This window comes from Petaurus breviceps, unplaced genomic scaffold (genome assembly GCF_028583685.1).
Source record: "Petaurus breviceps papuanus isolate PSGF00001 unplaced genomic scaffold, PetGlider_PUasm1.0 90625, whole genome shotgun sequence".
Classification (NCBI taxonomy): domain Eukaryota; kingdom Metazoa; phylum Chordata; class Mammalia; order Diprotodontia; family Petauridae; genus Petaurus; species Petaurus breviceps.
In genome coordinates, this window is record NW_027187289.1 from 472,940 (window position 1) to 489,399 (window position 16,460).

Sequence of the window (16,460 nt, forward strand, 5' to 3'; positions counted from 1 at the left end):
TATAACAATTCAGCAAATTCCAAAATTGGAATTTGAACCAAGTATTTTCCAGATGCCAAGTCCACTGTGCTTTCCATTTCATTGTGTTTCCTTTCTAATTTTTAAAGAATTCTTTTCTTCAGTGAGCTCTGGGACTTCCTTTTCCATTTGGTCAGTTCTGCTTTTTAAGGCATTCTTCTCCTCATTGGCTTTTTGGACCTCTTTTACCATTTGGCTTGTTCTGTTTTTCAAGGTGTTATTTTCTTTAGTATTTTTTATGTCTCCTTTACCAAGTAGACTTTGGGGTAGACTCATTTTTCATTATTTTCATTCATATATTACATATTTCATTATTTTCATTCCAAGTAGACTCATTTTTCATTATTTTCTTGCATCACACTCATTTCTCTTCCCAATTTTTGTTCTACTTCTCTTACTTGATTTCAAAAATCCTTTTTGAGCTCTTCCATGGCCTGAGAACAATTCATCTTTTTCTTGGAGACTTTGGATGTAGGAGCTTTGACTTTGTTGCCTTTTTCTGAGTGTGTGTTTTGATCTTCCTTGTCACTATAGTAATTTTCAATAGTCAAGAGGTTTTTTTCTGTTGTTTGCTCATTTTCCAGCCTATCAGTTGACTCTTAACTCTTTGTTAGAGTAGGGCTCTTTTTCCATGGTGGAGAGTGCACTGTCCCACACTTCAGTGGTTTTATCCAACTGTTTTCAGATACTTCTAGGGACCTGTAAGTTTTTAGTTCTTCCAAGGTGAGGTGTTTGCTTCTCTCCCGGCCTGTGCTCTGGGCTGTGAGTGACCACAATCGCTCTTATCTGCCCTGGAACTGTGAGGAGGGTCTCCCCCTCCACTGTGGCCACAAGCTCTGCTGTGCTAATGCTCCTCCTGGTCCTGAGACTACCACCCAGAACTGTGACTCAGATGCAAGTACGGTCAAAGCAATGGAGTTCTGCCCCAGTGCTCACAAAAAAGCCTCTGCAATCTCCTTCTGACCGATTGTTTGACCCCCTTACCATCTGTGGCCTGAGAACCCTCGAAGCAGTAGCTGCTTCTGCCGCTGCTGATTGAATCACTCCCTAGGCCTGCTCTTGGTTGGCTGTGACTGGGGCTGTGCTGGCACAACTTGCGCTTCACTCTGACCCAGTGTGACACACCTTTCCTGCTGACCAGCTAAGTTGTCTTTGATGTCTTTGGGCTGAGAAGCCTGGAAACCCCCACTGTGGCTGGTGATTCAGTTGCCATGAGGTCTGCTCCAGGTTTGCTGGTTCCCAGTCTGTGCTGGAGTGGTCTGCATTGGGCTGTATTCCTTTCTCACCCTGGTTCAACAGACCTTTCCTGCCAACGTTCTAAATTGTCTTGAACCGGACATTTGTTTTGCTCTCTTTTGTGGGTTCTACTGCTCTAGAATTTGTTTAGAGTCACTTTTTAAGGTATTTGGAGGGGATTAGGGGAGAGCTCAGGCAAGCCCCAGCCTTTACTCCGCCATCTTGACTCCTCCTCATGGTGCATCCTGTATTTCAAAAAACAGCAAAATGTGCTCAAAGACTCTACCTGTATTCCTTTGGATTTTACACAAACCTTTTCCCTCTTCTTCACATCCCTTAAATTCCTATGCCATTACAAACATAAGAACTCCTGAAGTTTCTGTAACTCAATAAGTTATCTTACTTTTGACTTCTCACATATTTCTGCTTTGTTTTTTAATAAAGAACTAAAAATACGAGAGACAAAGAGATAGAGACAGAGATGGAAAATATATTAGGAACAAGTCAGATTAGCAGTAGGGAAGAAAATGATTAAAAGTACAAGTTGTCCAATTTCTCTCCAGAAGAATGTGTGGGCCCCTCATTTGTAGTATAAAATTCAGAGGGTGATGGGTTTTTCCTGACACATCAACATTTTTTTCCCTCCAATGTATCCAGTACACCTTGCATTTCTGTTCCCTGCTTTCTTCAGTTCTTGTCTGCCATACTGTGTGACATTCAGGCATGTTTGCATAATGATGTGCTTTCTATCAACTCTTCTAACTACATGGGTATTTTGTTGCAAAATGTTTATTATATCAAATCACTCCTTTCAAAAAAAAAGTTTTTTCTTTGAGATTTCTGAAGCCTACAAGAGCTCACTAGGCATATACTTCAGTGTTGTTCTTAGAATATATTCACCTACCCATTGGTGGTACGCTTCAGAACTGATGACTTAAATCCAGGTTATCATCTTCAGCTGGAATATTTCTGGATGCTTACCCCATTCTATTTAAGAGAATATAAAATATATATATACATATACATATATATATTATTACATTATGGACAATTGTTTTAAACTATCTTTGACATAAACTTTCAGATGTTGATTAGGTCCCACTCCCCATCACAGACCCTTACAAGAAACTAATGTCTGTTTGGATGATTCTTTAGCATTTGTAATCATCTATCATCCTGTCATCAATAATACTTATTTTTCTCTGGTCAGTATTCCATGTTCACTTACAGAATCAACTAAATAATACATAATATCCCCAAAGATCGACATTCTTTCTCGCATACCAGTTCTTCCTTCCCAATCTATTCTTCTATGAAAGGCAATATTGCACATTATTCCTCCTGGGAATGAGAAAGGCACATTAGGAAGTTGCATTAACTCTCATGGAAACAGAGTTCCATTAATAAATTACTGACCAGTTTAGTATACTAACTGGTGTTTGCAAGCAAACATTGTTTTTCAGCCCCAAACAGATGTTTTTTTTTATTCTCAATATATCTAACACAGAAGCAAACAGAAAGATTAGCCTTCATACAATTACATTAGGAGCCAAATTTTAATAGCTAAATTGGTTGGTGTACAGAACTATAACTCATCCTCATCCTTCACTCTGTAATCCTATGCTTCCTTTAACACCAACCTTTTTATTCATTTAACTTACAGGTCTGTGCATGCCTCCCTGAATCTTAGAGATATGTGTATATACATACATACACCCACACATATGTATATATATATACATATGAAGTAAGCATTTGTGCACATCAGGATTAACGTGGACTGAGAAAGAGGAGAATCCTGGGCTCTGTAGTTTTTATAGGTGTTCATGGGGGGAAAGTTTTACATATTCAATTCCAGCCCCATCTTTTTTACACATACATTGCACACTGCCATAGTTCTCAGTAGGAGATTCTCTGTCCTTCATAAAAATCAGCTCACTAAATCCAAGCATAGAACATGCAACTGTGTAGGGAAGTGCAAATTGTAGACTGCCCCAAAGTATACTAAGGCTGTATAAAGAATGATAACAACTATAGATATTAAGAATTAGACAACTGAGGTCATATCTCCTTTACCTACAGGGTCTATATTTTAATTAGTCTTGTAAACAAATCATTCCCTTGATGGTCAGTAGACAAATAATAATGATATTAATGATATTAACATACCTTGATTTAAGCATTCATTTTCCAGAAACTTTTTCTCACTTAAAATGAACATTTCATTCTGAATAGATGATGCATAAAAATATTGTTATTTAGGAAAGTAGAGTTCAAATCTTATTTCATTCCAAATTCAATTACTATTCAGGTCCCTGCTCATACACAGCTGTTACCCAACTGGGTAAACTGTAGTGTCCAAACTCCTCTAGTCACACACACACACACACACACACACACACACACACACACACACACTTAGCACCATTAGACATTTACACTATCACTGTTATCTGTTATCCTTTTCACCATATTTCAATCACCAGAATGCTCAGTGAGGTTCAGTAGCCTACAAACAATTGCAGGAACTTATAGGGTAAACACTTGGAAACCTTCTCTTTTAATTAATTTCTTATTTGTTCTGTCATTGCTATTTCACTGATGAGGAGAAAGCATTTATCTGGAATATTTGGGCAGTGTAACTAACTAACCCAGAAGACATATAGAATCATGGAATCTCTGAGTTGTGTGGGTCTTTAGAGATCCATCTAGCCAAGATTCTTAACTTGGGGTCTGCAAACGTTACATACACACATACTTACATTCTTACAAACATACAGAGAGAGAGAAAGAGACAGAGAGAGAGAGATCTATGTCTATGTCTATGTCTGTGTCTATCTATGTGTTTGTAAAGTTTATAGACCCTAGGTTAATAATCATAACTAGATGATCTATACTATATGTGTGCGTATATATGTATATATGTGTGTGTTTATATATGTATGTTTGTGTATATGAATATTATGCATGTGTGTATACAGATACACATGTATATATTTATATACACATGTATATACATTTATGTACACATGTATACATTAATATACACATGTATATATTTGCTATTTCAATGTGATTGGTTTTCTTTGTAATTCTATGTATTTATCATCTGCATTTAAAAGCATTATTCTAAGAGGGGTTCATGATATAAAAAATATCAAGAATTCTTGATATAGTCCATGTAGAAATTTTAATCAGAGTAGTAATAATAATTTACATTCATATATAGTACATTCCACATAGAAGCACTATTAGATAGTGTAACTATTATTATTCATATTTTACAGGTGAGTAAACTGAGGCTCTGAGATGAAGCCCTATGCCCAGAGTCTCACAGCTAATGAGAAATGTATTTAATGATTTAAACACAGGTGTCCTTTGGGTTCAATGCTCTCTCCCACTATGCCATGCTGTCTGTCGTTCTTGATGAGTAGTCATCCAGCCCCACTTGGAACAACTGTAATGATGGGACAACATGACCTTATAAGACATCCTAACTCTGATTACTGCATGTTGTTATGCTTCAGCAGTAAGAGGACCTGTAATTTCGCTTCTGTGACCACTCCTTCCCCTGATTCAGATCGTGACTCCTTAATAGATTGGTCATGGTGTGTTACTCTAGTCTAAAAACAACCCCAATATTTGAAACTGTGCAACTCCAAGATTAGAATGAGTCTGAGATGGTAAACATATAAGTCACAACCAGGCTTGTTCTTGAAGCTTTTCCAGATTGATGTCACCTCCCAGAACTTGTCCTTCCTGGGCATAACATTTAACACTCTAAAATAACCACTATACCATGATTCATTCAATATTCAATAAATATTTATTAATCATCTACCGTGTGCCAGGCAATATACTAAATGTCAGAGATACAAAGATAAAAGCTAAACAGTCTGTGTCCTCAGGAAGCTTGAATTCTACTGGGAGAGGGAGAAAGGAACAAAATATATGTATGGAAAAGTAAGTACAAATTTGCGGAGTGGGGAAGGGCACTAGAATCTGGGGGAGAGAGGGTAGTAAGAATAGACCATTCCGTAGGAGGGGACACGAGAGAGCTTTAAAAGAAGACAGAGATTCTTCAAGGTGAAAGTGAAGGGCAAGTGCATTCCCAAAATGGGAAATAGTTTGTGCAAGAGCATGGGGATAGAAGATGGAATGTTATTGTGTACAATACACAGTAAGCAGGCCAGTTTGGCTAGATTGTAAAGGAGAATAACTTTATATTTTACCCCAGAGGTAAGAGGGAAACCTTGGAATAGGGCATTAGTGGAGAGACTGCTGTCCATTTTGCCTACATTTACCTTGATTTCTGTCTGGCACAGATAAACCAGCTTAATAATAATAACTAACATTTATACAGCACTCTAGGTTTGCATAGTGCTTTGCAAATGCTATCTCATTTAAACAACCCTGGAAGGTAGGTGCTATTATCATTCCCATTTTGTTATTGTTGTTGTTGAGTCGTTTTTTCAGTCATGTCCAACTCTTCATGACCCCATTTGGGGTTTTCTTGGCAAAGATACTGGAGTGGTTTGCTATTTCTTTCTGCAGCTCATTTTACAGGTGAGGAAGCTGAGGCAAGTAGGGTGAAGTAATTTGCCCAGGATCACACAGCTAATAAGTGCCTGAGACTTGATTTGAATTCAGGTCCAGTAGCCAGGTCTAAATGGGTTCCTTTCTCCAGGTCCAGCACTATCTAGTGTACCACCTACTTGTTCTAATCAGTTCATAGCAAGCACTCTGACCTGTCTGTTGACAAGAAGCATAACTGTGCCCTTGCCCTCTCCTATCATTTCCATTCTTTATAATGTTCATCAAGAGCAGGAGTTCTGTTTAGCCCACCTGAAACAATTTACTAGGCCATGTTTTCAGAGTGAGTGTCCCAGAAACAAATTCAGAAAGCTTCTACATTTCTCCTCTGAAAGGTCTGCAGTTAGATATTATGCCACCCTCAGAGAGGCCTGGGCAGGGCAGGGAGGGAGGAGGTTGTGTTTCTGGGTCCATCATAGACTTTGGTATAGCAACAATACTGAGTTCTTTCTAAAAGCTTTAAATTTTTTTTGAATGTTTCCTTTATAGGGTCGTTGCTCAAGGGAGAACTGCAAGTATCTTCACCCACCAACTCATTTAAAAACCCAACTAGAAATTAATGGGAGGAACAATTTGATCCAACAAAAAACTGCAGCAGCAATGCTTGCCCAGCAGATGCAATTTATGTTTCCAGGAACACCGCTTCATCCAGTTGTGAGTACATTTTATCTAATGATGGGGCTGATGGTTAAAGTGTGGGAACAATCAGAACCATGTTGACCTGAAAAAAAATGTTCTCCAAATGTAGGCACTTTAATTGGAACCAAAGCTAATATAATCTAGTAGCTTCAGAGATGCTAGAAAAGGACCATGTATATATTTATGTGGGAACAAGTATGATGGCATGATTTGGAAAGGGCAATTCTCTAAATTGCATCAAGAAAGACTTGAATTGTTCACAAATTCCATGTGTCAACAGTCAAGAAATGGCTGTTCTATTTACTTATTTCTCCCATGAATTATTTTCTTGATGTTTAATGGAAAAGTAAGAACTGGAAATGGCAACTTAATGGAGAATTTGGTAAATCTTGTTTCATGAAGGTATTTACCCATATGTTAAACTTAATCTATTTTATTGTCATTGACTTCAAACTGTGGAACAACTGCTTTTCCTTCCATTAACCTTTTCACTCCATTAGATTGTAAGCTCCCTGAGGGCAGGAACTGTTTCCTCTTTTTTGTATCCCCAGTGTTTAACACAGTGCCTTGGAATATACTAGGCGCTTAATAAATGTTTATTGATTGACTGATTGATTGATTGGGGTCAGGGAAATTGGATTCAAAATAATGCTCTGCTGCTTATTAGGTGATCAAGTCACAACTTCTCTGAACCTCAGTTTCATAGATTCATGGAGGGGCCCCCAAAGGCCATCTAGCTCAACCTATTCATTTAACAGATGAGAAAATTAAAGAACAGAGAGGTAAAGGGACTTTCCCAGAGACACAGAACTTCTAAGTATGAAGCAGAGTTTGAACCCAAATCTTCCTAACTCCAGCTCCAGAGCTCTGTGCACTTCTTTTTCAACTAGGAGAAGATTGGATTAAATAAAATGTCTAGGGTCTCTTAGAGTTCTAAACTCTCCACTTACCCAAACTTATGCTTTGTGGGAAGAATTTCAATATTTGGAATGTTCTTTTGGTAATATCAGAGGCATATTTACGGACATAAAATAGCAGACCACGGAAAGAAAATTAAATTGTGGATTAGCCCATAGAAAGTAAAAAAAAAAAAAACAATGCCATAAGGTCTTCCATGTCTCTTATACTCCAAACATAAAACCATCTTTCAGGATTCCTTCTCTGAGGAAGCAATGGGTGAGAGACTGGCCCTAAGACTGAATTCCTAGGAGCTGGGGAATGAAAGGAAGGAAAGGCAATAAGCTTATAAACACTTGTTTTGTAAAATGCATGTTCATCCCATTTTTACATAATGTTTGAAAGCACTGATTTTCCCTAAAGAGTTGTCGATTGTTTTCAGGGATGCAAATGAGACATTGGCAGAAGGAGTATATTTGACTCTACTAGGTTCGATTCATGTTTATGAATTGTTCGTTTAAAAAGACCAATTAAAAAAAAACACTTATGTGAGTCTTTGGAGGTTTGAAAGCAAAGCACACACACAAAAGGCACTATTGTTTAAAAAATCAGTCTTTATTGTGTAAAAAATTATATATTACTGAAAGCCCCCAAATTAAAATGGTATGCTTTGGATAGGAATATGCTTGAATTTATTCTTATTTGGTTGAGGATTGGATACTTCAGTCCATCCCTAAACTCTCCATGCCTTTGTACAACACAGAGTGCCCAGGATTATAGAACAATCCTGCCTGAGCTAAGGAATACTTAAGCCCTGCCTTCCTTCCGATAACATTGTTGGTTACATTATGATCATTTTTTTCCTATGTTAAGTGCCTCTCACTTTCATTTTCTAGCTACAGTATTCTCTTTGTCCATTTGAGTAAGTGCTACATAATCCAGTTACCAGAAGCCTGTGATTAATTTCATATTGACTGAGAAACACATTTGCTAGATGTTGATCAGGGCATACAAAGACAGTCCTGTTTTATCGGATCATATGTTCTAATGATGATGGGAAAAAATACAACTTTTTATTTTAAAATATTTCCAGTTTACCGGAAAGCTGGAAGAGTTGAGTTCAGTGGGGGGCATATATGGGAACACAAAATTCTTGTTATGATTTCAAGTACAATTTGTGGAAGAACTAGACTTTGAATGATAGGGTAGTTTTGTTGATAAAATGAGAAAGAAAAAAAAAGGAGATTTTACTTAGTGGAGGCCAAGTAGGTGATTTTAAAGTCAGTGAACATAGCAACTCCAAGATCCTTGAGTTTACTTTTATTGCTATTCTCTCTGTGTATCTCTCTGTATCTGTATGTCTGTCTCTCATTTGTTTAACCTTTTCTTATATAAACTCTGATGATGGTGTTATCTATTCTTCTGGCTATCACCCACACCCACAGATGCTCCTTCCTGTTTTCTATTTCATTCGTTGTTGTTGTTCAGTTTTATCTGATTCTTCATGACCCATGGACCATAGCACACCAATGCTGTCTGTGCGGTTTTCTTGGCAAAGACACTGGAGTGGTTTGACATTTCCTTCTCCAGTGGATTGAGACAAACAGAGGTTAAGTGACTTGCCCAGGGTCACATAGCTAGGCAGTGTCTGAAGTTACATTACCTCTATCCACTGAGCCGCCTAGTTGGCATCCCTTTTCTTTTTTTTTTTTGTTTGTTTTGTTTGTTTTGTTTTTGCTTTTTGGAGTAGGGAAGGCAGGGCAATTGGCGTTAAGTAACTTGCCCAAGTTACTTGGTCACATGGCTAGTAAGTGTTAAGTTGTCTGAGGCCAGATTTGAACTCAGGTACTCCTGACTCCAAGGCTGGTGCTCTATTCACTGCATCACCTAGCCGCCCCATGGCACCCCCTTTCTAATTCCTTACCTTTTCAAGGATTGTCTACAATATATTCACATGAATGCTTATTTTCAATAAATATAGTAGAGTACAGTAGAAAATACGTGTCCCAGGTCCTAGGATTCTAATACTGTTTTTTCTAATTCTTCTCCTTGCTTGATACTACCATTGGCATTCTATTTTGACTTTGAGCCTCTAGAACTTTGTACTATCATCACCTAAAAATGATTTCCCAAATACCCAACCACTTCTTCCCATCCCCACTAGGGATTAACACTGAGGCACATAACTGCCTTTTGTAAATGCTGATCTCCTGAAGTGTCCGAACCTCATCTTCCACCTTCAGCAAGGTTTATTGCAAGCCCTTTGAATCACCCTTTCTTGACTCTTGAGTGTCAACTTAATGCTATTGCCTAATTATCTCCTTTCTGCTAGCTATAGTCAACTCTTGAAATAGCCTGTTAATTGGTTTTCTGGACTTAAGTCCCCATCCTGTCCATCCTCCACTCAGCTGTCGAGTTGATCTTCCTAAAGCAGAAGACTGACTGTGTCACCCCTCCCCTTCCACTAAACTACAGTAGCTCCCTATTACCTCTGGGACGTAACATAAAATCCTCCGTTTGGATTGTAAGGCCCTCCATAATCTGTCCTCTTCTTACCTTTCTCGTTTTCTCATAGCTTAGTGCCCTCCCCTCCCCATCCATAAGGTACTCTAAAATCCAGTGACCATATTGCCTTCCTGCTGTTCCTCTCCTAAGCCATTTCATCTCACGAGTGTTTTGCTCTCTCCCATGCCTGGAATTCTCTCCTTCCTCTTCTCCACTTCCCAGCTTCCAAGGCAAGGAATTTGTCTCAGCTAAAATCCCACCTTCTATAAAAAGCTCTTCCTGATCCCTCTTAATGCTGCTTCCTTCCTTCTGTTGATCATTGCCAGTTTACCCTGTATATGTCGTGTTTTATACATAGGTTTGTGGTTTTTTACATGTTGGCACCCTCAGTCTCCTTGAGAGAAAGGAGTGCCTTGTGCTTTCTTTGTATCCCCAGCCTTTAGCACAGCTCCTGGCACTTAGCAGGGCCTAATAAATGCTAACTGGTTGACATTTTATAAAAAATACTCTGGATTTTCATGGAGATAATTCTCATATTTTATATAGATAAGTAAGTGGGCACATGGGAGTACTCTTATGCTTTCTTAGTCACCTTTTGAGGGTATTAATATTATCCTTGTTTTTATTTTCCATTTCTTTGCATTTTTCCCTCCTTGAGATATCTTTTAAAGCAGACTTTTAGTGTTAAAAAGATGGTATTAATTACAGCAAGGATTTCCCTAGTATATAGTTAGCCTGATGTTCTTCCCAATTTCATCTTCCTACGTCCTATTTCTACTTCTTTGTCAAGCAAGTTGGCGATTGAGGTGTTTAGGTTCAATTGTGGTAGTTTCTATGTTCCTGATTATAGATCATTGTATAATTGTGGAATGTCTGAACAAATCATGGTATGTGAATGTTATGGAATATTACCAGGACATAAGGAACCGCACATATAAAGAATTCATTGAAACATGGCAAGGCATACAAAAAGTAATGCAAAAGGAAAATATAGATCTAAAAGAAAATAACCACCAAAAATGTAAATACAGTCTCTAATAAAGGCAAAAACAAAACAAAACCAACAACTTTCTCATCATAGGTAAGGGATAATTTTGTTACCATACTAGCAAAGGTAAAGCACACATCATATCTCTCTTGTTAACTAATGACTAAAGTCCAAAATAATAGGAACATCAATCATAATCACAGTATCAGGTAGTTTTGCCTGTTTTCTTGTTAGATGTTTGTTTTTTGTTTTAATACATTTCTCAGTGAGGAAGTAGACATTCATGAAAGACTGTCCAGAATAAGAATAAAATTTACATGTCTCATAAAGTGGTTATATCTGTAGTTTTCCTAAGCTAAGATATTGAAAAGATATGTGTTAATGACACAAATGATCATCATATTGTCAACAAGTTCATAAACTTTTTATCTTTTGATTAAACTTGATAGAAAAAAATGCATAGATTTCTAAACACTTGTTCAGTGAAATCCATAGCAAAGAGATAGGCTTCACTATCTACTCTGGAAAAAGAAAATTAATGTTGTCTATATTATGACATGGATCCCATTAAATTGGGCCATAAATATTTATATCTTGAAAAAAAACATTACAGAATAATAATTAACTGAGTCTAGAATTGAATAGGATGAGGAATGAATTCTATTTGGGATTTCAATAACTACAATCTACCCACTACTATAAAAATCCATCAATTTAATAACAGTATTTCCCAGTAATGTTTTATGCCTGGTTAACATAAGACATTATATTTTCATTGTATTTCAATTATAACTAGCTCAAAGAACAATGTAAAAGTTTATGTTGGGCCGAAGAAGGTCGTTCCATGTTATTACTGACAACTCTGGTAAAAGGAGAAACTCAAAAACATTACTGAAAAAACAGGTGTTGAGAATGAAAGACAACAGATGGGCAGATTAAGTGGTATACGGGTACCCCCAAAATGCAAAAATAAAATTGGAGGAAATATCAATTGCATTAGGTATATCATCTTTCAGAAATTTATGGGAAAATATGGGCAATAATTACGAAGAATGAGAAAGTGTAGAAGTACTGTAGAATGAATAATCATATCAGCAAAATCACAAGTGTTTCATAGTTATCACAGTGAGGTATGGATTATTGAGATAACTTTGGCATTACTCTAACTTAGAACAAAATTTCCTAAACCATAGTCTTCCAGACATTCCAAGAAGCTGGGGGACAGGGGTGAGAGGACAAGGTTTGTTGTAGTTAAACAGCATATAGTCAACAATCCCCAAAAAAATGGGCAGAGGGGAGTTTAAAAACATTGACTATTATGTCCTAGAAAGATTTAATATAAAATAATGACTATATCAAGGAGGTCAGCAGAGCCCCAAAAGCAAATAATGTCCTTGCCTAGTGGAGAAAAATGGCAGCCAATAGCAATATTGGTTTAGGATACAATTTCACCTTGTAAACACTTTGGAAAAGAATTATAGAAAGAAGTATTAGATCACAAAAGCAGTTGAGGAGAAATTGAGCCTGTTGAGAGTGTGGTATGAACAACTAAGCCCCATTTTCCTGAGAGAATTGGTAGATGAAACAGGAGGATAACAGATGTATAAGGGAACAGATATGCTACCATTTTTAGCTGTGTTTTCAAGCTGTTTTTCAAGAACAATAACAGTAGAATTACCACCTTTGCACTCTGTCTCAGTACCTAATATATTAGTAACATCTAATATATGTGAAAAAATGACAACAGCATTTAAGAAGATTAAGTGAGGACCTGATCAAATACTTTTTTGAAGAAATATGCTGAAGGTAACAATTTTTTAAAACTTCAGGAATTATTTCTCAAACCATGTTAAGATGGGAAAGATTCCAAAAGAATGGCAAGCATCATGATTGATGCTTTTACTTTAAGAAAAAACATAAGGGCAGCTAGGTGGTGCAGTGAATAGAGCACAGACCCTGGAGTCAGGAGGACCTAATTTCAAATCTGGCCTTAGATGCTTAACTAACATTTACTAGCTGTGTGACCTTGAGCAAGTCACTTAACCACAATTGCCCTGCCACACCCCCCTCCAAAAAGGAAAAAGAAGAAAACATGGGATTTGGACTAAATCACCTTAGAATTCCCTTAAAACACTAAGATTCTATAATTCTTTATATTTAAGATAACAATCACCAAATTATATACCTGCTTTTGTATTACTGTAGAATCTTTGTGATAAAGTCTACACAACCATCAGACATTCTTAATAAAAGATGAGATAGAAACAAGGCAGTCTTCACAGATAATTTTCTACACTGGGCCACCTCATTAAAGTCACATAATTGATTTAGAGGTGACTCTTTAATAGAGAATATTAGACCCCAATGTGCTTAATATTTATTAAGATATGAAATAGAAGAAAAATATTTTATAAGATATAAAAAGATAATTTATTTGATTTAGAAAAACAATTCCGGTTTGAGGGTCTTTTCCAATAAGGTATCTCCCATATGTACATTAAAATCATACAAGATGGATAGAACCCACAAAATGACACAGAGAAGCTAACCTCCCACTGAGGACAGCCCAGCAGGCCAGCAGAAATCAGCCAGTGAAGCACTCTGGGAACCAACCCCAACCGAGCAGGAGGTTTTAGCCTCAGGGCGGGCCTGACCAGCCACCAGCTGGAGGGACTTCAGATCACCAGCAGCTGTGGCAGTTTCCAGAATTATCAACCCATAGATGCTAAGGACAAAGTGAGAGGTCAATGCAGTGTGGACTTTGGGATCCAGTAGTTTGGGAGTGTAGTGGACCTTTGCCCCTGGGGTGAGAGAAGCAGCTGAGGCGCCGTGGACATGCAGCTGCCGCCACATGGAAGCTTCAGCTCCTGGCCTGCAGATTGTAGGGAACCAAGCGACCACAATGAGGGGTAATTGCTCTTGCTTTAACCTGCTTGGATCTGGATTGCAGTCTACGGTGGAGGTCCTGGGGTGTGTGACCAGCTTGCCAGAGTGTGTGGAGGCTTCAGAGAGGGTAACAACTAATACTTTTGGCAGCTGAGAAAACCCCAGCTTTTGGGATGAAGGTCCCCTGTATGGTGGCAGAGTCCTACTGTGGTAAAAAGCCCAAAAGTCAAGTAATTGAGTGGCAATATGATCAGGCAAAGGAAGCAAAGCAAACAGAGCAACCCAACTTTACACTCCTATTTTGGGTACAAAAAGAACAGGAAGAAGACAGTGAAGTCAGAACTCCTGAGCCAAAAGCTTCCAAGAAAAATTAGAGTTGGTTACAGGCTAGAGAGGACAGTGAGGGAATGATATATACACTAAATAGGGTATCTCACCCTACAGGAGAGTAAGAGGGAAGGGGGTGAGAGGGAGGATGATGGAAGAGAGGGCAGACTGGAGGGGGAGGGAGGTTGGAAGCACCCACTTTTTAAAAGGGACAGGATCAAAGTAGAGAATAGAACAAGTGGGGGGGTAGGATAGAAGGGAGGGAAATATAGTCAGTCTTTTACAATATATCCACTATGGAAATGTTTTGCATAGCTACACATGTTCAACCTATATTGAATTGCTTATCTTCCCAGTAAGGGTGGGTGACAAGGGAGGAAGGGAATGAATCTGGAATTCAAAGCTTTTAAGTCAAATGTTTAAAATATATGTGTGTGTATGTATGTATGCATATATACTCTTATTAACATTATTTTACATGTAACTGGGAAATAAGATATACAGGCACTGGGGCATAGAGATCCACCATGCCCTACTAGAAAGTTGGCGGGGGTATGGCAGAAGATATGGGAGAGAGCATATTGGAGGAGGGGATATCCAGTGGGATTGCTATTTTGGGGTGGTGGGTAGGGGGGGGAAAGGGAAGAAAATTTGTAATTCAAAATCTTGCAGAAATGAATAATGTAAACTAGAAGTTAATAAAGCATTTGATAAAAAAAAGAAGAAAAAAAAAAGAAAAAACCAGAGCTGAATAGAAAATTTGACATTCAGATACAAGAAGCAAGAGAAGCATGAGAAGGTAAACAGGGAAAAGGAAACATAAGGAACTTATCAAAGTTGAACTATTTACATTCCTACATGGAAAAACGATAATTGTAACTTAATGAAACTTTTCTCAGTATGAGAATAGTGGAAGGGAATGGAAATGTATATATGTATATACATACATATATGTCTATATAGGAGGGTATATGAGAATATGAATACAAATGTGAGTGTGTGTATATGTGTAAGGGTATACATAGACAGAGGGCACAGAACCAATTTAATAGAAAGGGATGATACTTAAAAGGTGAAATTAAGAGGTGAGTGGAATATAATGAGAGGAGATGGGGAGAGAGAGAATGGGGTAAATTTTCTCATATAGAAGAGGCAAGGGAAAATTGTTACAATGGAGGGAAAGAACAGGAAGGCAAAAGGGAATGAAATAACCTTATCCTCACTGAATTTGGCTTAGGGGGGAATGACATACACACTAAATGGGGTATTTCACCCTACAGGAGAGTAGGAGGGAAAGGAATGAGAGGGGGGATGATGGAAGGAAGGGCAGGCTGGCAGGGAGGGAAGTTGGAAGTACCCACTTTTGAAAAGGGACAGGATCAATGTATAGAATAGAACAAGTGGGGCGTGGGATAGGATGGAGGGAAATATAGTCAGTCTTTCACAATATATCCACTATGGAAATGTTTTGCGTAGCTACACATGTACAACCTATATTGAATTGCTTATCTTCCCAGTAAGGGTGGGTGAGGAGGGAGGAAGGGAAAGAATCTGGAATTCAAAGTTTTAAAATCAAATGTTTAAAATATCTCTATATCTATATATAAAAAATAAATAAAATAAAACATATAAAAATGTAAAAATAAAAAAATTTTAAAAATAAAACAACAAAAAAATTCATGCAAGACAGAGCTAGAGTTCTAACTTTCTAAAACCATCTTCTGATTATTGGCATTGAGTAATGTTTAAAATAGGGAGATGAGTTACATGGTATGAATTATCCTTTGTATTATAGATTGATCGCTAGATTTAGAGTCAGGAAGATCTGGGTCCAAATCCATCTTCAAACATTTAATTGCAGTGTGTTTCTGAACAAGTCACATAAGCTCTGTGGGCCTCAGATTCATCATCTGTGAAATGGGGAAAATGCTATCACCTACCTCCCAGAGTTGCTCAATCAGTTAAGATAATGTATGTAAAGTGCTTTCCAAACCGTATAAAACTGCATCAAAGTGAACTCTTGCTAGACAAAAAGTCAACTTTGTTACCACTTGATCTTTTCTTTTGATCAAATTTTTTTATTCTACCTGTGATTTCATGAATATAGGGAGATCCCAGTAATCAACTTCCTCTACCAATGCAGTTAGCAATCTCTTCTGCAATTTATATTTTAGAGAGGTCACACAGCCAGGACATCTGAGAAGCAGGACTTCCTGACAGAGCCCGTCCCTCTCTAATTCCATGCTGTCTCATGCTGCTTTTTAAGCAGTAAAATAAATAATGAAATTTATTTTAGCCTATTAATTCCTTTTGATAAATGAAATATGTTGGGTTTTCGGGGTGGGAAGGGAATGGTTTCATGGAATTTAGT

General features: G+C 37.7%; 1 protein-coding gene across 7 annotated transcripts in view; it reads left to right on the top strand.

Annotated features, from left to right (window-relative positions):
• MBNL2 (muscleblind like splicing regulator 2) overlaps positions 1–16,460 on the top strand; it is a 193,976-nt gene that overhangs the window by 126,911 nt on the left and 50,605 nt on the right. For all 7 annotated transcript variants that reach the window (XM_069064147.1, XM_069064144.1, XM_069064141.1 and 4 more), the window contains exon 3: positions 6,337–6,501. In XM_069064147.1, coding sequence (XP_068920248.1) covers positions 6,337–6,501 — 165 coding nt within the window. The remainder of the gene's footprint in view (positions 1–6,336; positions 6,502–16,460) is intronic.